The sequence below is a fragment of the Lissotriton helveticus genome, chromosome 9 (genome assembly GCF_964261635.1).
Source record: "Lissotriton helveticus chromosome 9, aLisHel1.1, whole genome shotgun sequence".
Lineage (NCBI taxonomy): Eukaryota > Metazoa > Chordata > Amphibia > Caudata > Salamandridae > Lissotriton > Lissotriton helveticus.
The window spans coordinates 230969136-230994070 of NC_136070.1; the positions used below are offsets into that span (position 1 = coordinate 230969136).

The 24935-nt window shown below is 46.2% G+C and overlaps 1 protein-coding gene across 2 annotated transcripts; it reads right to left on the reverse strand.

Annotated features, from left to right (window-relative positions):
- Positions 1–2099: 2099 nt before the first annotated feature.
- SRP14 (signal recognition particle 14) lies at positions 2100–23637 on the reverse strand. Of its 2 annotated transcripts, XM_078659774.1 has the most exons (5): positions 23528–23637; positions 14992–15064; positions 13579–13691; positions 10929–10961; positions 2100–2985 (listed from the first exon to the last, which is right to left on the reverse strand). In XM_078659774.1, the coding sequence occupies exons 1-5, from the start codon at positions 23549–23551 to the stop codon at positions 2896–2898; spliced, it is 333 nt and encodes a 110-aa protein (XP_078515900.1). In that variant the 5' UTR covers positions 23552–23637; the 3' UTR covers positions 2100–2895. The 2 variants fall into 2 exon arrangements, with proteins under 2 accessions (XP_078515900.1, XP_078515901.1); XM_078659775.1 differs by lacking the exon at positions 10929–10961.
- Positions 23638–24935: the final 1298 nt, after the last annotated feature.

Sequence of the window (24935 nt, forward strand, 5' to 3'; positions counted from 1 at the left end):
AGGACTCATTAGCATATGGATGGCTCCTACCTGCAGTAGGATACGGAGTTAATCATTTACAAGAATGTAACAAGTAGAATTATTAATGGTCAACCATATATTTAGGCATTCCATTGATCAGTTATGGTAGTCAAACCCAGACTTTGATGTGTTACTTCAAAATATTTCCAGTGAAAATCATGGTGCAATTCAGTGAATAAAATAATGCTCGCTGGATTCCCAAGTTGTATAGTTGAAAACTTAAGATTGTAAATATCTGTTGTGCATCCTTGGCCAATCAATGCAAACTTGTTTATGCTTTTAGTCATACTTGAACTGTTCACCTGCAGCTCTGGCGTTACAACTACATACCTACACCTCAGTATTCGATTATCAGATGCACATTTATGAGAGCTCAGTAGTTCTTGCATCAAGTGGTGATCAACGTTGACAAGAATTATATCAAACCATTTATTTTTTCCAATCTAGATGTCTGCAAACAAATGATTTTTAATATAATATGGAAATGGGGTTGCTTGTTGTCTTGCCAAGAATGTTACTGTATTAATCCTACGATAAATCCGTACCCTTCACACAATAAACCAAATAAAATATATACTGTATTGCCTATTTAATTGTGGACCAAGGATCATACATAAGATTGTGCAAGCAGTTTCGATCACCGGTCTAGAAATCACGACGGCAACCCTTTTACTCTGAGGGAAAATTGGTATATATACACACACATACAAAAAGACATGTGGTGGTAATTTAAAAATATATAATTTTGAATGTTTACATTTTATTGGATCTCTGATCGAACGCACAAATGCAAACATTAAAAATACAAATTAAGCTGTACACTGACATTTGGGAAATCATCAGAAAAAGAACAAATGTTTTGTAATTTTGAAATATATACATGTGACGCAGAGAAAATACATGGAAAACATGGAGGAATACTTGTGTCCAATGTCAGTAGTGATAAAACACAAATATGGACATGCAAGCTGTTGCCAGCATTCAAAATCAAAGAGATGGATGGCCTGGACAGTCAACTAAAAAAAAATCTAGAGACTCAACCATCAATGAAGAGTTTATCTTTTAGTTCCCCTTAGAATTACCTGTGTGGGACCAGGCACCATAATTTAACAGGCAACATTCAAAAACTCTACATCAATTAAGTCCAGTTATAGAAGTTATTGCTCCTGGGACCCTTGACTATAAGCATGACATTAAACGACAAGCCATGCCCACAAAGGCCATTCAAGGCTGTTCCAGTAGTATGCAAAAGAATAGTAAGAATTAAAAGTTGGTAGCCTCCTGCAGTACCAGCACCTTTTCGATGTTGTGCACCCCCAGCACCTTTTCGATGTTGTGCACCCCCTGAACAAGACTTCAAAGGGAAGGAGTGCAACCCTAGCACAAAACAGACAACCACTCACCTTCTTATGGCCGTTTCCAAGGCGGTTACAGAACACGGCTTTCTATAGATCTCGTATTGCCTAGAAATAGAAGCCACTGTTGACGAACCTTGTTAAGTTAAAGAAAGCATATACAATAGACAGGAGCAGCAAGAAGCAGCTTCCAACTAATACTGCAATCGAAAATGTTGAAATAGGCAGATGCCAGAGACCACTTGAGAAAGCAAAAAAAAAAAAAAAGTTCCAGGCACGCAATAGTCTGCGTGCTGTTTTCTGCTCATATTTTGCTGTTTTGATAAACTACGGTTTTGTGAAGTAGTTCAATATGCCACCCACAGATGAAACGTTTGACTTAAGTATAGGAGTGTAACGCTTGCAAATGTAAAGCAAATCATATCAAACTATTTTCCCATGAAGAGGTTTAGGACAATACCATTAAAGCTTGCAAAAACTACTTTACAGGAGATGCCAAGTAAAGAAACACCTCTATTCACCATGGTCAAATTTAAAAAATACTCACACTAAACAGTGTTCAGCTTCACAACGTAACAAATCAGATTGTAATGGCTATGTGCAATACAATGTGCATGAATTGTTTTGTTGCTTTAATTGGCAGTACCTTAAATGTTCCAGACATCAAGTCAAAATCATGGGCATATACAAATGTGCGGTAAGAATTTCAATAGCAGAAAATGCTTAATGTGCTCAAATATTTATTCATTTCGTACATTTTTTTCAAAAATGGACAAACTAATCCTGCCAAAGAAAATCACGATCTCGCTCTGGAACCTAGTAAATTAATTCAGGTGCAAATGTAATCAATCCTTTGAGTCTTTGCCACACATGAAACTGGGTAAAATGAATATGTGCTTCAAAGCTATTAAAATAATGTATGCAATAGTCACAGCAATATGAGTTTGTAATATATTTTTTTAACACCCGTGTTGCAACAAATCCCTGCAACTATTTAGATCCAAACATTAAAAGGAAAACAAAACATTTGTGCTCACATGCGAACACTTGAAAAAAATGTCTGGTTGCTATATATCATTTTGGGAAATAATTTGATATCAATTTTCATCAATCAAGACTATTTGTGGGTACAACTGGAAGACCGCCTTGCTGGTTACTTTTACATCTTCACACCGCTTCCATTGCTCTGGTGGCCAAAACAAAGAATTCACTGCTCCTATAGCAACGGTGTTCTTTATTTTATTTGGACAACTGCAAAAGAGGTTTTAAAAACTCCAGCAACAGTAGAACTCTGGGTGGCTTAAGCAACGAACAATGTTTTTGGAGTCTTTAATCAGTAAATGGCCTCAGCTAGTAAGGAGAAAAAATGTAATACAAATGAAAGTTTAATAATTTAAAAAAATAGCCATGGTCAGTGAAGTAAAAGGTTGATACTATAGTGTTGAAAGAAAGAAAAAAGGTGGGGGTTGAGGGCTTGGAATCTGGTCCATCTCCAAAATGCCAACATCAGTCCAGTTCATTATTGAGTTGCTTTGCTTTTCTTGCTTTTACTCTTTTTGTCTTTTTTCTTTAAGCCGTCCATGTTTGCTCGTAGTAGATTTGAATAAGCCTGCAACAAAATTAAATGATTACCCACTATTCTATTGAACCATCAAATCAAAAGGCAAAAATATTCAGTTCATTTCAAAAGTAAAGTTTATTTGGACTAAGTGGTCCTTAAACATTTAAAATCTTCATAAATACAGCTCCTAAAATCACAATTCTTTAAAAACCATCATCATAAAAATTCATATAATTAAAATCATTAATCTTTCCCTCAATCCGTGACATGCACCGTATCATATGGTAAAACATGTATTTCAGTTTTATTCACATTTAAGGGTTTCTTTAACCTTTTGCACGAACAAACTTCCCCATTGCCCAAGCTACATCTAAGTTTCTCATTTCAATTAAAAGATCTACGGCCTGTATCGAATAGTTTTCTTACCTGTCGGTGTAGTTTTGCAGCTTGAAGATCTTTCTGGATTCACTATGCTGTGCATTATTCCGCGGTCTTGTGGTTGGGTCCGGATTCGTAGTCTTTTCTTTGTTTTTTTTTTTCTTTGCCCAGGTGGGCGTCGGCGTCACACCCCCTTTGGGTGTATTTCCGGTGACGTCGGCATGCTTCCTGCGGAAGCTCCCACTCTTGGGCGCCATCTTCGGGTTCTTTTTTTCCGTGTTTCTTTCGTTTCCGAAGTAATGGCAATGTTCATCTTAGTTTGTATTTACCGCTTTGTACTTTCAAAGTCTATTCTTTAGTTAACCACCTCTTCTCTCTCCAGCCTCATCTTTCTGGCGGAGGTGGGTGGGTTCGCTAGTGAATCCAGAAAGATCTTCAAGCTGCAAAACGACACCGACAGGTAAGAAAACTATTCGTTTTGCAGCGTGAATCTTTCTGGATTCACTATGCTGTGCATAGATTTTGTAGCGGTTTCTCATCTCTGTGGCGGCTGGGTGGAAGATGAGCGTTGGGTGTTGAATATGTGCTGTAGCACCTTCTGTCCCACTTGAGCTTCCTTGTTCATTTGTATGTCCACACAGTAGTGCTTCGTGAACGTGTGCACCGAAGCCCATGTTGCCGCCAGGCATATGTCCTCTATGGGTGTGTTAGCCAGGAAGGCGATTGTAGCGCCCTTCTTCCTGGTGGAGTGGGCACGCGTCCCCTCAGCCAGTTCCTGTCCTGCCCGTTTGTGGCAGAGTTGGATTGTTTGTGCGATCCATCGTGCAATGGTCCTTTTGGTTACTGCTTTGCCCATGAAGCTGTTTGTGAAGGACACAAAAAACTGTTTCGTTTTCCTGTGCCCCTTTGTCCTTTCAATGTAGTGCATGACTGCCCTTCTGGCGTCCAGGGTGTGCAGAGCTCTCTCTGCGCTGGTTGTGGGTTTTTGGAAAAAACTCGGTATCTGTATCGACTGGTTCATGTGAAAATTGGATACCACCTTCGGCATGAAGTGTGGGTCAGTCCTCATCACAACTCTATCGTTGTGTATTTGTATGTATGGTTCTTGTAGCGTCAGCGCTTGAAGCTCGCTTACTCTGCGTAAGGACGTTATCGCAATCAGGAAGGCTGTTTTCATAGTTAGCATCTTTAGGGAGGCCTTGTGAAGTGGTTCAAAGGGCTCTTTCATGAGTTCCGTTAGGACTGTGTTCAAGTTCCATGCAGGTGGCGGCACCCGCTTGGGTGGTGCGATCCTTTTCGCTCCTTCTAGGAATCTCTTCACCACCTGTGATGTGAAGAAGCTCCTGCACGTTTCTCCCCTTGTGTAGGCTACTATCGCTGCCAAGTGAACTCTTAACGAGGATGAGCTAAGGTTCTTCTCCAGTAAGTGCGTCAGGTACCTTAGCACTGTGGAGTCCCTCTTCATCTTATTGTGGAGTCTTTCCTGTCTGCACCATATTGTGAATCTTTTCCATTTCGCAACGTAGCACTTTCGAGTGCTGGGCCTTCGTGCCTCCCGAAGTACCCTCAGGGTGCTTTCTGGTAGTCTCAAATGTGCGAACTCTATGTCCTCAGGAGCCACGCTACTAGGCTCATGCTCTCTGGCTCTGGATGCAGTACCTCTCCGTTCTGCATGGACAGTAGATCTTTCCTCCTGCTGAATCTGTGGGGTGCACACTGTGTCATCTCCATGATCTGCGAGTACCAGGTCTGCCTCGCCCACTGCGGTGCGACCAGTATCAGTGTCATGTTGCTCGCTCTGCATTTGCTCAGTACTCTGTGCATCAGTGGTATCGGGGGAAAGGCGTAGGCAAATGTCCTTGACCAATCTATCCATAGGGCATTCCCCAGTGTCCCCTCCTCGGGCTGCCTGGATGCGAAGTTTTGGCATTTTGCATTCTGGCGTGTGGCAAACAGGTCCACCGATGGTGTCCCCCACCTGTCGAACAGGTATCTTGTCTCCTGAGCATTGAGCTCCCACTCGTGGGATGCCGATGTCTGCCTGCTGAGCCAATCGGCTTGTATGTTGTCCTTCCCTGGTAGGTGTATGGCTAGCAGGTCTATCTTGAGAGGGATGGCCCATCTCCATATCTCCTGCGCCAGCGTTGAAAGCGGTGCGGACTGTGTGCCCCCCTGCTTGTTGATGTAGAACATCGCAGTGGTGTTGTCTGTTTGTATCAATACCTTGTGCTTGTACAGTCTTGTTTGAAAGGCCTTCAGTGCAAGGAAGATTGTCTTCAATTCTAAGTAATTGATGTGCTTTGTGGCATCCGTCGGTGTCCACAGTCCCCTCACCTTGAGCTCCTCCATGTGAGCGCCCCATCCCTTCAGGGATGCGTCTGTGGTGATGGTCACTGTTGGCGTTGGGGGCGTTAGAGGCTTTCCCCTTGCTATGTTCTCCATGGTCCACCATGTCATCTCCTTCTGCACTGCGTGCGTTACAACCACTAGATCCTCCCAACTGCCTGTAGCTTGTGACCATTGCTCCTGTAGCCATTCTTGAATGGGTCTCATGTGGAGTCGTACATTCGGTACCAGGTGGATGCATGATGCCATCATCCCCATGATCTTGCTCGCCGTCCTCACTGTCCGAGCTTGTCCCTTCCGGTAGAGGCGAGTTTCCTTCACCAGCGCCCTCGCCCTCTTCTCGCTGGGGAACACCTTGCCCTGTAAGGTGTTGATCTGTGCTCCCAGGAAGATCTTCACTTGTTCCGGCTCCATTGATGATTTCTTCCAATGGATGGAGAACCCCAGGTTTATGAGCGTGCTGGTCACTGTATGTGCGTGCAGCTTGCATTTCTGGTATGAGTTTGCTTCCACCAGCCAGTCGTCCAGGTAAGGGTATACATGTATCCCCTGCCTTCTTAGGTGCGCCGCGACTGCTGCGAGGCACTTTGTGAAAACTCTTGGTGCCGATTTTAGACCGAAGGCCAGTGTCGTGAACTGGTAGTGGCTTTCTCCGACGGTGAACCTGAGCATGTGCTTGTGCTTCCTGTTCATTGGGATGTGCAGGTATGCGTCTTTGAGGTCTATAGTGACCATGAAGTCCCCGGTCTGCAACTGTGGGAGCACCTCTTGCAGGGAGGTCATTTTGAATTTTTGCGTTCTTATGAATCGGTTCACGAACCGTAAATCGAGAATGGGCCTCATTGTCTCGTCTACTTTTGGTACCAGGAAGTATGTTGAGTATACTCCTGTGTTTCTTTCCTTGAAGGGTACCCTTTCTATGGCCTGCTTCCGCAGGAGTTCTTTTGCTTCTTCCTGAAGGCACTGCAGCTGCTTGCTTGCTAGCGGCTTTCTTCTTGGTTTTCTGCTTGTTGGCCTCGCCTCCAACTCTATGCAGTATCCGAATTGGATAATGTTGAGGATCCATTTGTCTGATGTGATTCCTCTCCACTCCTGGAGGTGGAATCTTAATCTCCCTCCCACTGGTGTCCTGTGGTCGTGGGTGTCTAGTTTGTCTTGACCCATCTGTACGTGCTGCCCCCTGGGATCTTTTTTGTGGGTGGGCACACGGATTTTTTCGAAGTCACTTGGAGGTGGGCTGCTGGCCCCCTCTTCTATTTTGTCCTCGTCCATTTCTCCCTCGAAAGGACTGGCCTCTTTGTTGGTACTGCCAGGGCTGTTTCTGATGGCCCTGCTGACCCTGCGAGTCTGCCTGGTGCGTTTGCTGGAAAGCCTGGTGTGAAGTACCTGGCTGGTTTCCGCCTCTTCCGCCGGGCCTCCGTGACGGGGTGCCCCTCTTGTTCCCTCTGAACTGCAATGCTCCCATGGATCTTGCTGTTTCGTTATCCTTCTTAAGTTGGCTGAGTTGCTCATCAACTGTTTGTCCTAAAAGCGTACTGCCGTTGAACGGGGTGTTCAGGATGCTGTGTTGCACCTCCGGTTTGAAACCGGATATCCTGAGCAAGGCGTGTCTCCTTTCCGTGACGCCCATCATCATGAGCCTGCTGGCCGTGTCTGCCCCATCCAGAGCCGTCTTTAGGCAAGAATTTGCAGCATTCTTCCCCTCTTCAATTAGCTTTTCGGCTTTCTGCTTGGCATCCTGGGGCAAGTCCTTCACCAACTGTCCCAGTCCCTCCATGATTTGGTACATGTGTCTGTTCACCAGGGCGTTGGAATTAGCCATGCGCCAGTGGGTCGCGGCATTCCGTTCGATCCTTCTGCCCACCAGATCCATCCTTTTGCTCTCCTTATCCGGTGGCGGGCCCGAGGTAGTGGGTACGTTAGCCCTCCTCCTTGCTGTGGCCGTGATAATGGAGTCTGCGGAGACCGTGCCCTGAATGTAGGCCGGGTCCTTTGCGGCATGCTTGTACTTCTTCTCAGTTCTGGGAGTCACTGCCTTGCATGTTGCGGGCTCCCTGAAAGCTTCCTTCCCCTGAGCCAAGACGCTCTCGAGCATCGGGAGGAACTGGCTCCTCGTTTGTGTTGGGAGCAATGTTTCCAGAAGAAAGTCTGCTTTCTGCTTCTCTTCGTCGAGCTTGAGCTTGAAAGCTGCTGCGGCAGATTGTATCACCGCGTTGTAGGCCCCGATGTCGTCCGGCGGCGAGGGCCTCGAGGGGTAGGTGTCGACCACCTCCTCCGGGCTGTCGGTCTCGACATCGATGTAATCCACATCCTGAAGGTCATAGGGCGCCGACTCTGTGTCTGTCCTGCCCTCATCTTCCTCCCCATAGCTGTAGCTCTCGTGGGGATTCTCGTACTCCTCCTGGTCGTCGAACACCTCGACGTCCCGGTCTTGCTCGGTGACTTCTGCGACCTCCTCTTCTTCCTCCTCGACCGCCTCCAGCACTGGTGGCTTGGTCTTGAGAGGGATCGTGAAGGCCTTCATCCTTGCGTCGAAATCTTTTTTCCGCTGCATGAAGTTCTCCATTTCTGCCTCGAGGCGCCTTCTTTTCTTTTCCATCTCGGCCGCGTGTTCCGCGTCGGATGGTTCCGCCGGTCTCTTCGACGGATGGCTCGTCGCCGTGCCTCTCGGAGTCGAAGTTTTCGACGTCGAACCGGATATCGGGTCTCTGGTCGTCGTCGACAGTTTCGGGTCTTTCTCCCTCGTCGATCGATCCTTTTCGGGGACGATTTTCGACGTCTTCTGCTGATCAGCAGCTCTCGGCGCCGGGGACTCCTTCTCTGAGGATCCGCTGGGCCTGGGAGTAGTCGCGGACGCCGCCTTTTTTGGCGTCGGCGCTTTCGGGGTCTTGCCCTCGATTTTTCGAGACTCAGAGTCTCTCGGGTTCTTGGGGGCCGAAGAGTCTCCTACCTTGTCAGAAGTCTTCGTGTAATCGGTCTCTACGACCGTGTAGCAGTCGTCTTCGGCGGCAGCGTTGTCTTCTTCCTCGGAGGACATCCCCAGCTCGTAGAGCGACGGGGTCGGGGCCTTCCCCTGCAGGGTGGCGTGTGCTACCCTCTGCCTCTCTCTCACACGAAGGGTCTTCGGGGTGAAGGCGGAACAGGCGTTGCAGTCTCCGCTTTCGTGGTCCACCGGTAGGCAAAGGTTGCATACCGGGTGCTGGTCTTTCTGCGCGTACTTGTGGTGGCAGTTCCGGCAGAACTTGAACGGCGTGTTGTCCATCCTCGAGCGTCCAGGGCCTCTCTGGTCGCGTGTTCGTCGACGGTCGTCGAAGATCTGGATGGAAAACGCCTTATCTTTGCTTGTCTTTCGTCGGTGAAGTCCCCTGGAGTCTTCAGATGACTTCTCCTCGTCTTTTCTGTATTTTCTTTCTTCTTTCTCCAAAAATGTCTGGAGCCCAAACGGGAACGATCCAGACCCGACCGCGGAAAAAAAGAATCTGAAGATGGCGCCCAAGAGTGGGAGCTTCCGCAGGAAGCATGCCGACGTCACCGGAAATACACCCAAAGGGGGTGTGACGCCGACGCCCACCTGGGCAAAGAAAAAAAAAAAAAAAAAACAAAGAAAAGACTACGAATCCGGACCCAACCACAAGACCGCGGAATAATGCACAGCATAGTGAATCCAGAAAGATTCACGCTGCAAAACCTATTATTAATACAATATTTTTTAAAAATAGGTCGTAAGATCTCTTTCCGAATTTCTAAAAACTACTGACAATCCAATAAAATTTGTGAAATATCACATGTTCCCATGGTACCGACACATTTCCCCTTGCTATCAATCATTGCCCCTTTTACCCCGTTGTTAGCACAGCAAGGGTTAACGCCTATTCTCAGCCTTAGTACTTCTCTTCTTTAACTAGCGACAGGGTAATCTATCTATAGAAGGGAAATGTTGTTAATTTTGGCACACGGTAGCAATACAGCGTACAGATATTTTCCCCAAAAGGTAATCTTGGTCCAGGGTTTGAGAGATTTCTTTCCCCAAGATCCTAAGTTCCCTCTTGTCAACCTCGATTTGTAAAGTCATCGGGCACAGCTTGAGCCTCATCATACTACAAGCCTTGATGATAGTTTCTCTTATCCCTTTTGCCCACATTTACGCACTCTTCACTACCTCATTTCTGCACCATTGCGAAATGTTATATTCTTCACCCGTTCGCTGGCGCTGCGAGAAACTTAATATGGCCATGCAAGCAATTATACCCCAAGAGGTGGTTCCAGTTTCTAGTCTCACTGCCTGGACCATTGAGGATTTAGGCAATAATACGTTTTTCCCTCCTCGGCATCCCATCCATTTTTACCACTAAAGTATAGCAGTTCCGCTCCATATAGGAATTGTGGCGGTACCATGGCAGTGAAAGCTTTCAAAATCGGTCTATCCGATTTTTCGCAATAGACTCCATTGAATTGTTTTAGTCAGCTTACTGAAGCTGATGTCCTCAGTTTTAGTGCATCAAGATGGGTATGCCAGTTCAGACTTTTCTGAAACCACATCCCCAGGTACCTATACTCTTCTACCTTTTCCAACTCTGTGGGGCCCAAAAACCAGTTCAACGTTATTTTCCTTCTTCCAAAGCTTAAAATCCTTGTTTTATCCCTTAACAAGTTTAAGACCGCAGTATTTGCTCCAAATTATTCAGTTACACAGTAAACAAGGATATGAGAAATCATAGTGACTGTGGAATGCTTTTAGCATTCAAATTCCTGAAACCATCATGTGTAGTTCAATTCAAGCAGTTACATTGTATTTAACTTCACAGGTAAGATCGGATTTAGAAACAAAAGTACCACATTTTGCTGTGGCATATCATCATCCACAACATGAAACGTCATAAAAGGCTCATTCACAAAACATTCACTTTTCTCCTATTATGTCATTGTCAAATTCATATTTTCTGAAAACCTAATACGAGAGAAGAGGTAAAACAGAGGTAAATCTAGGCAACAATATTGTAACCATTCCAATTCACATACTATCAGTGATCATCCTAAACTCTGCAGTCACCAACAGCACAAGAGAAATGTATGATAAAAGGCATTTGTAAGCCAATCGCCTAATGTGACATTTTTGAATGGACCACAGTTTTCTGAGCCAAGTGTAAGCCAAGAAAGCAATGACCTTCATACTCTGCAGTTGAATAGCCTGTAGCCAAAGACTAAAAGACATTTTTTAACGAATAGCACAACTATAGAACAAGCCATTAATTGGCATTGTAACTTACCATTTGGAATTTATTTACTTCTTTGGAACTTACCTGTAGAAAAAAAACATAAGAATATTACATACTAATCACTTATAATCAATTTTAGCATTCATAATTACAGTCTGAAATCACCATAGCCTGGAACATGTAAACATTAACCTTAAAATTGCCTTCCACCTATATGGTGCAGTTTTACGGCACCTATAGCACATACCAAACAATTTTGGGAAATTGTTTACCTGTCCAGGTTGTGAGAAATATGCTTTTTTAGCTCCCTTCCCAAAAAACAAATCAATATATCATGTACTTGCAAAGCAAACAAATTCGCTCTACTGGCCAGCTAAAGGCTGCAGAACGCATTAGCTGCCAGCACAAATCCTAGTCTTTCAAATACCAATTCATTCTCCACACTATCCTCTGTTTTTAATGCTCAACACCAAGATAAGAACCCCATTTAATACGCCCTTATTTGAAATTCTTAGAATTGCCTTTGCCAATGATCTTACTTTGTTCCCAATCTTATCTTTTCTAAAGCACTAACTGCAGCGATGATTCAAGTTTATTCTTTTCGCTGGGTTTTGTGGGTTGGAAGGGGAAAAGCTCAGTCATAGATTGAATTCCAAGACTTTCAACCGGAACTTGATAAATTCAGTAGATTACACACATTTTTAAAATACAACATACCATCCTGTTGCTCTTGTCTCCCCATGCACCAGATACTAATTGAGGAATTCTGTGATCAGTCCATTGGAGTCACAAGTTATGCCTACCCCGCTGGTCCAGCTGCCATGGGAGACGGTATCAGCTAGCACGCACCTGGCAGAACAGCCAGCTAATGTCTTACTATTTGATTTTCAGTTTTTCATAAACACTGGACTAAGCAAAAACATAGGGTAAAAAAGTTACGTTTCTAATGGTTACATAGTTTTAACCTTTTATGGGTTATAAACCTATAAATCTACAGACCCCCGGGACCACGCACACAATTCAGCGAAGCCATCGCAGACTTCGTCAGTCCGCACGCCCTCACCTCCACAGACTACATCCTCCTAGGGGACCTCAACTTCTACCTGGAGAACAACAAGGACTGCAACACCGCCGCCCTGCTGGATAACCTCGCCAACCTCGGGCTCAAGCAACTGGTTAACACCCCCACCCACTACGCCGGCCACACGCTCGACCCCATCTTCTCGGACCTGAATAACTTCCGCCCCATCTCGCTCCTCCCCTTTCCAGCCAAAGTCATCGAAATGACCGTCAACAGACAACTCTCCACCTTCCTCGAGACCAACGGATCCCTCTACCCCACACAGTCTGGGTTCCGAGCAAACCACAGCATCGAGACCGCCCTCATCGCAGCCACCGACGACATCAGGTCCCTACTCGACAACGGAGAAACTGCTGCCCTCATCCTCCTGGACCTCTCAGCAGCCTTCGACACCGTATGCCACCGCACCCTGATACAGCGCCTCAGCAACACCGGAATCAAAGGAGCGGCCCTGGAGTGGATCATCTTGTTCCTCGACGGAAGAACCCAGAGAGTCCGCCTCCCCCGTTCCGATCCGCGGCCACCGAAATCATCTGCGGCGTTCCGCAAGGATCCTCACTCAGCCCCACCCTCTTAAACGTCTACATGAGCCCTCTCGCAGCCATCGCACGCCAACACAACCTCAACATCATCTCCTACGCCGACGACACCCAGCTGATCCTCTCCCTCACCAACGACCTGCCACCGCCAAAGCCAACCTCCAGGAAGGAATGAAAGACGTCGCGGAATGGATGAAGATCAGCGGTCTGAAACTGAACTCAGACAAGACGGAAATCCTCATACTCGGATCATCTCCCTCTGCCTGGGACGACTCCAGGTGGCCCCCTGCCCTGGGCACCGCACCCAAGTCAACAGACCACGCACGCAACCTGGGCTTCATCCTGGACTCCTCCCTCACGATGACCAAGCAAGTCAACGCTGTCTCGTCATCCTGCTTCAACACCCTGCGCATGCTCCGAAAGATCTTCCGATGGATCCCCACCGAAGCCAGGAAGACGGTCACCCATGCCCTCGTCACCAGCCGTCTGGACTACTGGAACACCCTCTACGCTGGAACCATAGCCAAACTCCAGAAAAGACTCCGGCGCATTCAGAACGCCTCAGCACGACTCATCCTGGATATCCCTCGCCACAGCCACATCTCTGCCCACTTGAAAGACCTGCACTGGCTCCCCATCAACAAGAGGATCACGTTCAGGCTCCTCACCCACGCACACAAGGCGTTCCGCGACACGGGCCCGAAGTACCTCAACAGCCGCCTCACATTCTACACACCCACCCGCCAGCTCCGATCCGCCAGCCTCGCCCTCGCCTCCGTCCCACGTATCCGCAAATCCACCGTCGGAGGAAGATCCTTCTCCTACCTGGCAGCCAAGACATGGAATTCCCTCCCCACTCACCTACATCTAACCCTGGACCATCTCTCCTTCAGGAAACAGCTCAAGGCCTGGCTGTTCCAGCAGTAGCGCCCCCCCCCCCCCAAACCCTAGCAGGTGAGTAGCGCGCTATACAAATCCTGTTGATTGATTGATAAAGTTTAATTCAGCCACATTCAAACATCAAACACACAGAAACATTCAGGCAGATAAAAACAAAGTTATCACATGTATTTTTACTTACCACTGTACTAATCTTCTTCTTGCCATCAGTAGCTCTCAAAAGACATTTATTATCAGCGGGCTCAAAGTTTTCTACATGACCTTTTCGTGGAATAGGTCTTGTACGTCCATCATCTTTATTAAAGAGAAAAAGGAGAATAAAAAATGACTGCCAGAGAAATTCCCCCAATACTACTATCTTTGTTTCATTTATGTATTTATATTGTTTTTATGTGGAGCTATTTAATTTGCGAGGGTTCAAAGTGTTCTGCAGTAACCTGTAAGGATAAACACTAAATTGCGGGCAGGGGAGAAATGATAGGAGATTTGGTACAGTTGGGGATTGATCACGAGATGGGATGGCTAAGAATACGAGAACTCAACAGCAGAGAGTACTCCAAACTGTGTGCATTCAGAAGACAGGAATAGGTGGATCTTGTATGGAGACCAGTGGCCAGAAGAGGAATGGGTTTGTGAATCGAACCTTACATTTCAGAATTAAGGAATTATGTTTTGGTGGTATAGCAACAACGTGACATCATATGACCCTTTGATGAGCCAGCAGGCCTTTAAACGCCTCTGTTCAAATCGCTAAAATAAAGAATGCGAGTATTATTTTCAATGCTAATTTTACTGCTCCCAAAGGGTGAAAGCACGTGGCTCTACGCTTCAAGAAATCCTTCCACTTTTCTATATTGGCTATCGATTTCAGCTGAAGAAAGCGCTTGTTCTGACTGGCTTTGATTAGAGCAAAATATCCTCTGGTCTCAACAACAAATTCGTTTCCATGCTACAAAAGCTTGAGAATCAGGCAGAAAGGATGTACTTGAACCACCCTAAGTGGAGCCACATAAAACCCACCCCGGGTAATCAGATTTAAGGTTTTGTACACCAACCATGAAGCAATGATGATTGTTTAGACGTACACTACAGCAAAGGACAAATTTGAACACTAATGTTCATCAGGGTCTTAACTGAATAACAGCTGAGGTCGGGATGGAACAGGGGTGAGCGTATGGTAGCAGCAGAACTCAATGTTGAAGTTAACTGCAATTTGTACATGTCAATTCAACTGAGCTACCATTTCACAAGCGTTGGAAGCGTGTATACCAAGCAGATAGGATGGCTCACATTTTGTAGACAAAATACTTCATCACAGTATGAAGCTGACCTGACTATGGTATGTGGTCAGTGTCTTTCAAAAAGCCAGTTGGCAAAGAAGATAGGTTATTATTTGTGTGCAACCCTATTTATTGTCTGGTGGCAACTGCACATATTACATTACACTTTCTTTTGCTTAAAGGTAATGTACTGCACCAGATCAAATATTCAAACAGAAGACGATTGTTTTTATTAGTTACAGTAAGGTTAACTTTTTGCACAAATTTCTAAATACAAAGATCCGAAAAGTATAAATCTGGAAATTTCTACTTACATTTCTTAAGGGTGATGTAAACGCTACCTGAGGTCCGACATTTCTGGAACAGTCTTGTCAGCTCAGTCAGAAACTGCAAGGAAACACACAGACTTAGTTAGCAGATTGGTGTTAAACCAATCCCATCATATAGGTAGGAGTAAGCGCCTAAAGTATAAATTACCTTAGACTGAAAAAGGACTAAACTACTTCACTCAAGTTATCCCACATTTATCAGGACAGAACCTGCAAAAGTTTGGATGTTGTACCTACAAAGTATGCTCACCGTTCGCCGTCCTATTTGTTAGGTTTTTTTCTGAAAATACAAAAAGACTGGACCGAGGAGCAAGTTCTACTTAGCTCCACGCTAGAGGAACTATAATGACCATTTGAGGCTCCCCTCTGAAACTATGGTATGTCCCTCCCTCACCACCTTTTCTGTATAACTCCTTTTATTACTGATTAATGCATTGTTTTTTATGGTAGTACGTGTGGACTGGGGCATATACAGCAGCACAGTGTTGGGAACTGCTATATTTCATTATCTTGGTCCCTTCCCATCGAATACTCTAGCCTGACTAAAATTAGCAAGTGGTAACTGGAGAGGAGACAAGCACTTCTCTTATCTACAGAAAAGACCAATCTAGCAGCAGGAGATTTCATCCAACATTTTCCTAAACTACGAAATAGCTGGTTTCCTTTTTTAGCAAAGAGAAAGAATTCATGGAGTAAATGTGGGGGTAAAAATGACCGCAAATGTTACAAGTCTTAAAGTCCTTTCAGGCAACTGTGTGCCTCGTGCCAAAAATACATTACTAAACATACGTACGGATTGTCACAGTTTATACACAGATAAAATGTACAACTCAAATTTGTATACAATTAATCAACTCATGCCAGGCCAATTTTATGCAGATTAAAAAATACTAAGACGGCTAATGTGAACTCAATTGTGCCATTTAAAAAGGTAATTTCATGACCGTAGGAGTTAAAGTTAAAAACTTAAAGGGCTAATCATAAGGTGGCAGCCCACCCATCGACAACACCCCGCCTGCTCTTCGCGTCACCCCAGCAGCCCCCAGCGACACTCATTGCTCTTCACAGCTCTCTGCAATGCGAACAGGACTCTTGGCACAAAACTTGAAAAGGTAAAATTTCAGCTGGACTAATCTGGGACTGCATTTGACCTGCACTGGACTGCAGTCTGCCTGAACTTTTGACTTTGGCCCATCCATGTTGGCACTTTATGCTTTTTAATTATATTTTTATTTATTTTCAAAATAAGTTACACAACTCTGAAGAGAATGGGAGTTACACTTATTGCACTGCAACAACAATGTAATACAGTATCCAAAAGATATGACAAAAACAGCAATTTTGCGTTAACGACGTTGTAGTCCCTAGCAATTTCATTAATCACAACAACGTAACAAAGCAACACAATAACGTCTATCGTATACCGAGGGAGGTACCCTGGACAACTAATAGTGAACATGCTATATGGTGTGCGCTAATTTAACTACAAGCATGTGGACGGTAAGATACAGGCAGGCCTCTGGCACAAAGGGGGCGGGGGGTGAGGGGTGGGTTGGTTTCATTGCACCAGTATCAGGGTGTGTCTACGGTACATTAACCCATTCGCCTGAGGATAGCACAAAAATTATAGAAGAGCTAGGATGGAGAGGGGGGGGGCTTATGAAGGTACAGCTACCGCAGGTCATGTCGCACGCTACATGGGCGCGAGTGCACGATATCCCTGTTAAGTTCTCTATGTAGGGCGAACACAATGCACTTTCTATTCAATTAATGTCAGATATTCACTCCAGCAGAGGGGAGGAGGGTGCTGGGGGTGGGGGTTGAGGAGGACTGGGCAACTCACGATATTGCATTAGGACAATTCACATTCGGCCACTAGCACCGCGTGAAGGTCAGCAAGCCACAGTTGAATGTGTGGCGCAGACCTCTATTTCCGGATCATAGCTAACCGCCGTTTGGCTAAACCCAACGCTAAATCTATGAATTTATTTAGAGTTTTGCACAGTGCGTTGCGCTTTGTAATGCCCAGCATAAAGTGTGAGCCTTGTGCTGTGATTACTGTGCCTGTGGCCTCAGATAGCATGTCAGCTACTTTATTCCAATATGCTGGCAGTTGAGGGTAAGGCCACACCATATGTGAGAACGTGGCATCTGTATTGCAACAACGTGGACAGGCGCCAATCTGAGTGTGGGGGGTTGGAGGTATATGTGATAAAGATAACTAAAGTGTGTATAGTTTAGTCTGGTAGTTGAGGAAATAATCTTAAGGTACCCTACACTGTTTGACAGGGAGTGTTATTGAAAGTGCAGTGTCCCAATATTCTCTAAGCTTTGTTAAGGGGGATGCTGTGTCCATCCTTAAGGAATTGTACAACATAGTGATTGCCCATTTGCCCGTACTGTGTGTTAGTATGGTCTGAAGAAGTCGTGCCACCATGGGTTTGTCATGAGTCATGCCCCAAGTCTTATATAATTGGTGGGTAAGGGATGCATACATTAAAAAGGAGCCCAGAGTAGGGTGACCAACCGTCCGTAAATTTCACGGACAGTCCGTAATTTTGGCCGTCTGTCCGTTGTCCGTGAAGGATTCTTTAACGGACGCCATTTGTCCGTAATTTTAACCAGGCACAGCTTCCACCCACCTCCCTTCTTGACACCGATGCTGTTCCAAAGCTCAGATACCCCGCAGCATTGGAGAGGCACAGCGGGATGGCAACCCTCACACCTTCAGCCCTTGACTTGAGCCCTTGATGAGCTGTTAAGAGGTGCTTGAAGGTGACAGAGGGGGGCTGCAGCTTCAGGAGCAGGGGCATCTATTCAGATGCAAACAGCCATGAGTGCGGCATGTCTGCTATTTAGAGGGGGGCTCACACATTCCATTTCTCCCAGGGCCCCAAACATCCTAGACTCGGCCAGATTACACCCCAGATTACACAGAGGCAGCACGTGGTTCTCTCTCGTCACAGAGTTTATTTACTGTCACTAAATTGTAAGCAAATCTCGGTTCTTCAAACATGCAGTCTATAATGTAATAAAATTAAGAAATGGCACAATCGCACCCACACTGATTAACAAAGGACAATCAGTTAAACCAGTTCTCTCCTGTAAGTACTGTACATCAAAGTGGGGGGTGGCATTTTGGACAGAGAGCCTGTCATCTCGTTCTCTTGTGCAGGAGGGGGCGAGGAGCCCAAGATGATACTAAATACTGCATGCCCACCCCTGTGTCCACCCTGGTGGATCCTGTCCCCCCTCCCCTCCGCCTGTGATGGCTCCTGCCCTCCCCCCTCCCTGTGAATTCTTCTGTCCCCCCACTGTGGTGGATCCTGTCCCCCTCCCCCGCCCCTGCCTGTGATGGCTCCTGTCCCCCGTGTGGTGGATCCTGTCTCCGACCTGGGTGGCTTCTGTCCCAGTCCTGGAACGGCTCCTGCAGCGCGGGTGAAGTTCCTGATGGGCCTCTTCTCAAAAGGGCTCAACTCAAATTAATATGGAAAGGTGGGCGAGTAAGTAAGTGAAGGGATGGGTGGATGGCTGAATGAATTAGTGAAAGGGTGAATGGATGAATGAAAGATTGAATAAATGGATAATGAGAGGATTGATGGATTGAGTGAGGGGAAGGATGGATGAGAGAAAATGTAAATAGCTGGATGTATGGGTGGAAGGGTAGCTGGCTGATGGATGAGGAGAACGATTTCGCTGCTGCCGGCCTTGGTAAAAATCTTGGAGAAGCACGTCCAGTCGGTGCTCTCCAATTTTTTGGAGTCCCACGAGATTCTGCATGACTCTCAGTCAGGTTTTCGCTCTAATCGTAGCACCGAGACCGCGCTCCTTGAGGTTTCTGAAACCATTAAAGGGGTGTTGGATACCGGGGGCAAAGTCATGTTGGTGTTGTTGGACTTGTCGGCGGCTTTTGACACCGTCCCCCATGATGGCCTTCTCGCAAGACTCTTTGAGATTGGTCTTCGGGGGACGGTGCTCAAATGGTTTTCGTCTTTTTTAGCCGGCCGCCGGCAGACGGTCTGGACACCACCTGACTCCGCCGTTATGCCGCCATTGGGAGTCGGGGTCCCTCAGGGCTCTATTTTGAGCCCGACCCTTTTTAACATCTTTATGACCCCACTGGTGGCGGTGGCGGAGTCGTTTGGTGCCCGGATCGTGTCGTATGCCGACGACACCCAGCTCCTCTTCTCTTGCGAGAGAGGGGCTGACTTTGACGGGGAGAGTATCCGGAGTTGCCTTGGGGCGGTGTTCGCATGGTTCCAACTGAACAGCCTCAAGTGCAACTCCGATAAATCGGAGGTACTCTTCTTCGGGTGCGATGTTGAGCCCAGCTGGCAGGCCTGGTGGCCCGTCGACATGTTCCCACCATCCGGCTCCTCCCCTATGGCTAAAAACTTGGGGGTTAAGATGGATGAGGGGTTGACGATGAAGGCCCAGATTCTGGGGGTGACCGGCACCTGCTTCGGCCTATTAAAAATGCTGCGGAGGTTTTTGCCTCTTCTGTCTGAGGAGCATAGGAGGCTGACTGTGCAGGCTCTGATAGGCTCCAGGTTGGATTATGCCAACATTCTTTACCTGGGCCTACCAGAGTACCTGCTACAGCGGCTTCAAGTGGCGCAGAATGCGGCGGCCAGGGCCATTTTTGGTCTAAATAGACGCAGTAGCGTCTCTGGGCTACTGCTGGCGCTACATTGGCTACCCATCCGCAAGCGGATTGCCTTTAAGGCTATGACCTTGGCCTGTAAGGCGCTCCATGCGGTGGGGGCGAAGTATCTCCAAAAGAGACTGGCCTTTTACCATCCGGCGCGGTCGTTGAGGTCTGAATCTCTACTCTTGGCGACGGTCCCTCGGGTTAAGACGGCCCGCCTGGGTGGCCGTTCTTTTAGTTTATTGGCCCCACAGATGTGGAATTCGTTGCCGCTCCCACTTCGGGGGGCTACCTCTCTTCTTGAGTTTAGGAAAGGGCTTAAAACCTGGCTGTTCTCCCAGTAGGTTTCCAGGTTGTTCTTTTTTATTGTCTGTGTGCTGTTCATTTCTTTTAATCTGTGTTATGTTACTCTGCATTACTTCCCCTTACCTAAAGCGCCGGGACACTCTTTTTGAGTAACCGTTGTGCTATACAAAACTACAAATAACATAACATAACATGGATGAGGGGAAGGATGGATGGATGAGTGGAAGGATGGATGGATGATGGGAAGGATGGATGAGGGGATGGATGGAGGGGAAGGATGGCTGGAGGAGGGGAAGGAAGGATGGATGGATGAGGGGGAAGGATGATGGATGAGGGGGAAGGATGGATGAGGGGAAGGATGGATGGATGAGGGGATGGATGGAGGGGAAGGATGGCTGGATAGATGGATGAGGGGATGGATGGATGATGGATGAAAGGAAGGATGGATAAGGGGATGGATGGATGAGGAGGATGGATGGATGAGTGGAAGGAAGGATGCATGGATGAGGGGAAGGATGGATGGATGAGGGGAAGGATGGATGAGGGGAAGGATGGATGAGGGGAAGGATGGATGAATGAGGGGATGGATGAAGGGGAAGGATGGATGGATGGGTGGGTGAAAGGATGGATGGATGGGTGGGTGAAAGGATGGATGGATGATGAGGGGAAGGATGGATGGATGGATGATTAGGGGAAGGATGGATGGATGAGGGGATGGATGATGGGTGGGTGAAAGGATGGATGGATGATGAGGGGGTGGGTGAAAGGATGGATGATTAGGGGAAGGATGGATGGATGATGAGGGGGTGGGGTAAAGGATGGATGGATGGATGATTAGGGGAAGGATGGATGGATGGATGATGAGGGGGTGGGTGAAAGGATGGATGGATGATGAGGGGGGGGTGAAAGGATGGATGATGAGGGGAAGGATGGATGGATGATGAGGGGAAGGATGGATGGATGATGAGTGGGTGGGTGAAAGGATGGATGGAGAGTGGGTGAAAGGATGGATGGATGGATGATGAGTGGGTAGGTGAAAGGGTGGATGAGTGGGTGGGTGGATGGTGGGTGGGTGAAAGGATGGATGAGTGCATTGGATCGTGGGTGGGTGGGTGAAAGGATGGGTGGGTGGGTGGTTGGGTGGATGATGGGTGGGTGGATGAGTGAAATGATGGATGGATTGATAAGTGCAAGGGTGAATGAATGTACGTATGAGTGAAAGGGTGGATGTAAGGATGGATGAGAGTGAAAGGGAGGGTAGATGGACAAAAGGATGAATAGATGTGTGAAGGAGTGAAATGATAGATGGGTGAGTGATAGGGTCAATGGATGGATTCATGAGTGGATGAGTGGATGGATGGATGGGTGGGTGGGTGGATGGAAGGAAGGAAGGAAGGAAGGATGGCTAAGTGAAAGGGTCGATGGAGAGAGAAAGGGAGGATGGATGGATGACTAAAAGAGTGGATGGGTGGAAGGATTAGTAAGTGAAAGGATGGCTGGATTGGTGAAAGGGTAAATGGCTGGATGGATGAGTGAATGGATGGGATGAAGAGTGGATGGATAAGTGTACAGATGGATAGGGTGGATGGATGGATGATGGATGAGTGAAAGGATGGATGAGGGGATGGATGAGTGAAATGATAGATGGAAGGATACATGATGGATTGGTTTGCAAATGGTTGAATATGTTTGGAAACGGCTGGGCTTAATTATATACTATTGCGCGACCTCTGACGTGTCTGTAAAACGTACCTATTGTCCTGAAGTTTTGTCCTGAATTTTGACCTCCTGTCCTGAATTTGTGTCCTGAATTTTGACCCTTTGTCCTGAATTTTTACACTCACCGTCCTGAATTTGCACCAATGCCAGTTGGTCACCCTAGCCCAGAGGTATTCCGTAATCGGCTACAAGGATTTCAAACTTGCTTACTATGGAGGCACCGAATAAGTCACCACAAGTGCTGATGCCTGCTCCAGTCCAGTTTGCCATTTTGAAGTGAGAGATTCTTGCTATGCTGCCAGGAAGCACACAAAGTGGAAATTCAGGGGCATAAGGAGGTAAAGATTGTGTTTTGTGTAAATACCGGGACCAGCAGTTGGGGGCTGTGAACATTAATATAGTTCCAGCCTTCTTGGGGGGTCACGGTCTCAGATTGGAGCAGACACTCCAATATCACGTCTTGGTGTAGCCCCAGTGCCCAAAGGCCCAATTCAGTATTATTACGGCTGGACGGCATGCCAGCCAGCCATCACATTGGCAATTGCAGTTGTGCAGCCGTGTAATGTTGGTAATTAGGGGCCACCAGCTCCCCTTCCGAGAGTGGGGCATAAAGTTTGGAGACCGAAATCCGAATTGTGAGTGATAAACTTGTACCCCCAGATATTTGAAGGAGTCACAGGACGAAGTGAGCAGGTGTGGCAGGTTGTGCCTTTGTTCCGATGCCATAGGTGTCATGGGGAATAAAAGGGATTTACCCCCAATTTACGCTCCAACAACTTCATCAGGGCATGCAACACAGTCATATTACCATGCAGATAAATCAACGCATCGTCTGCATAGAGTGAGACTATGTGCCATTGGTTGTGTGCATTGAAGCTCCAGTCTACAGTCTGGTGACGGAGTGCACAGGGCAGAGGCTCTATTGCTAGAGCGAAAATAATTGGCGGCAGGGGGCATCCCTCTCTGGTGCCCTACTCAATAACAAGCATTTACAATGCTGTAGGTCTCGCATTTGCGGGAGTTGGAGCTATTAGTGTTGTAAATGACTGTCTTTTATCTATGAATGAAACATCACAAAATACATTTAAAAAGTAAAACGTTGCATAGATTTCCAGTGAAAACTGTAGGTGGATTTTCAATGGAATAAGCTGTAATCTTAACGTGTGTAATAAAGAAAGGACGGGGAGGATTAAAGTATGCTTGGGATATACGAGCTTAGACTTATTTGATGCTCCATTAGTCAAATATACTTTATTCTAAATACAGATCAACTACAATCGCTATGCTTGGAGAAGCTACCTTACTCGTCTCCTACCACGGACTGGATGTGCACTGATTACGTACTCTCTTGCAACCAAGGTCTCGGTGTACCGGTCGGTACCCTGTGTTGCTGCCGCCTTTCCGCGACAAAAGACACTGTTAAGATCCACTCCTACTTCTGCTACGTCTGTGGCATATCCTGGTTTTTTGTCTTAAAAATCTGGTCACGGTACCCAAACTCCACATCCCCTCCTCTGTTTTATGGTATCCCGCTAGTCTATGAAGTTTTCTCCTCTCCTAAAGTGCCCCCTTCAATTAGGTTTGTGTAGATTTAGGGTCCAGTTTATAAATAATCTTCTCCGTCGATGTGGCACCCATTTCCTCCTCAACAAATCTCAATCCGATCTCCCCAATGCTTAATATATCACTCATCTTTCCCATGCGGTGGCACTTCATTTCCCTTAGTCGTTCCTTAATACTTTACGGAATGCTGTTTTTTTATAACGTAACTCTCGCTTCCAGTGCGTCGCCACACCCTACCTCGTTGGTGTCCTCTTTTGTTTTCGTCTCCTTCGCTTAATCTCTTACCTGCTCACTCTCCAACAGAACCATCCTCACAAGACCACGCTCACCCGGTACAGTACTGCAACCGATGAGCCAGTCATTCAAAGGCACCGGAAGCAAAAGAGGCGGAAATGGAAAAAGTAAAGAGTTGCGGTTCGCTGTCCGCCATCTTAGGGTGGGCAGCGCCATTGATTGAAATAAGGGACCGGGCAGCATTACCTATATAATAATTTTAAGAGTAACCATTCGTTGCTGACGTATATATACAGTGGCATGTTTTTATATTTCAAAAAATGTAAAGCTTTTTATAGTGGCATTAAAAATCTAAATACAAAAGTTTGCCGATTTGGCATGATATTTTATAAATATCCGTAGTTGGAAATATTCATCTGATTGCTTATGTCATAACCTTAGAGACGGTTTCGATTGAATCGTGATTATCAATTTCTTTCTACTGTGTATGCGTTGTATGCACGCTTTAGTGGCGGTAGTGTTAGCGAATCGAAGATCATGTTTCAGGTTAAAAGGAATTGGTAACCTTTGGTAACCCTAGCAACGATGCGTTGTCACGTGACATCTTGAAACATGTTCTTTTATAGCGGCACGCGAGTGCGTTTAGCACAATCTACAGTCAGTCGCTCAGTTAGGTTGCAAAAGTGATGGGTCCGTTTTTTCTGCTTATCTGATCGCGGTGTGTCAGATACATCACTCACCTGACCGCTCAGCATATTTGCAGCAACTCTTGAGGGTCCGAGCTTTCCTTTTTATGCCCATATGTGCAACGCATTCGTGTTTACCATTATTCCTGATGGAACCATTTTCTGACTGGGTTGCGGGCCACGGGTATCGGGCCGCTAAAATGAAAGGGGTACTAAAATCCTGGTGTTACTGTACGAGCACGTTTAAAAATGCTATAAAGCGGGGATCTTGAGAGGGAAGGAGCTGGAAGGGATGGTGGTATAAGAGATTACTGGTGAAAATATTGAGCAATATGATGCAATATTCCTAAATATGTGTACATTTTAGTTAATTTTTACCCAAAAAGAAGATATTAAAAAGAGACCATTAATAATCAGAGTCGTTTAGCCTTGCACGCACACAAGGATACAAGAGAATTAATATTGGTTTATTTTTTTGACTTTTTTTAAACTTGTCTGCTTCCAAGATCCACAGTTAATCTGTCTAGATGAAAATTAGCCTCATTCGTATGAATATGTCATACTTCTAAAATAAGCTATTTTTCACATTGATGCATTTTATGTGCCTCATCAAATGTCATCTAATTGAAGCCACATAACGTAAACGTAGCCATACAAGACAAGCAAATGTGTAGTGGTTCGTTCAAAATGATTTAAAAAAAAAAAGAGAGGGCTTTTTGCTGATACCCAGTCTCTAACAATACCCAATTCTTAGAAAATATGTTCAGTGACTC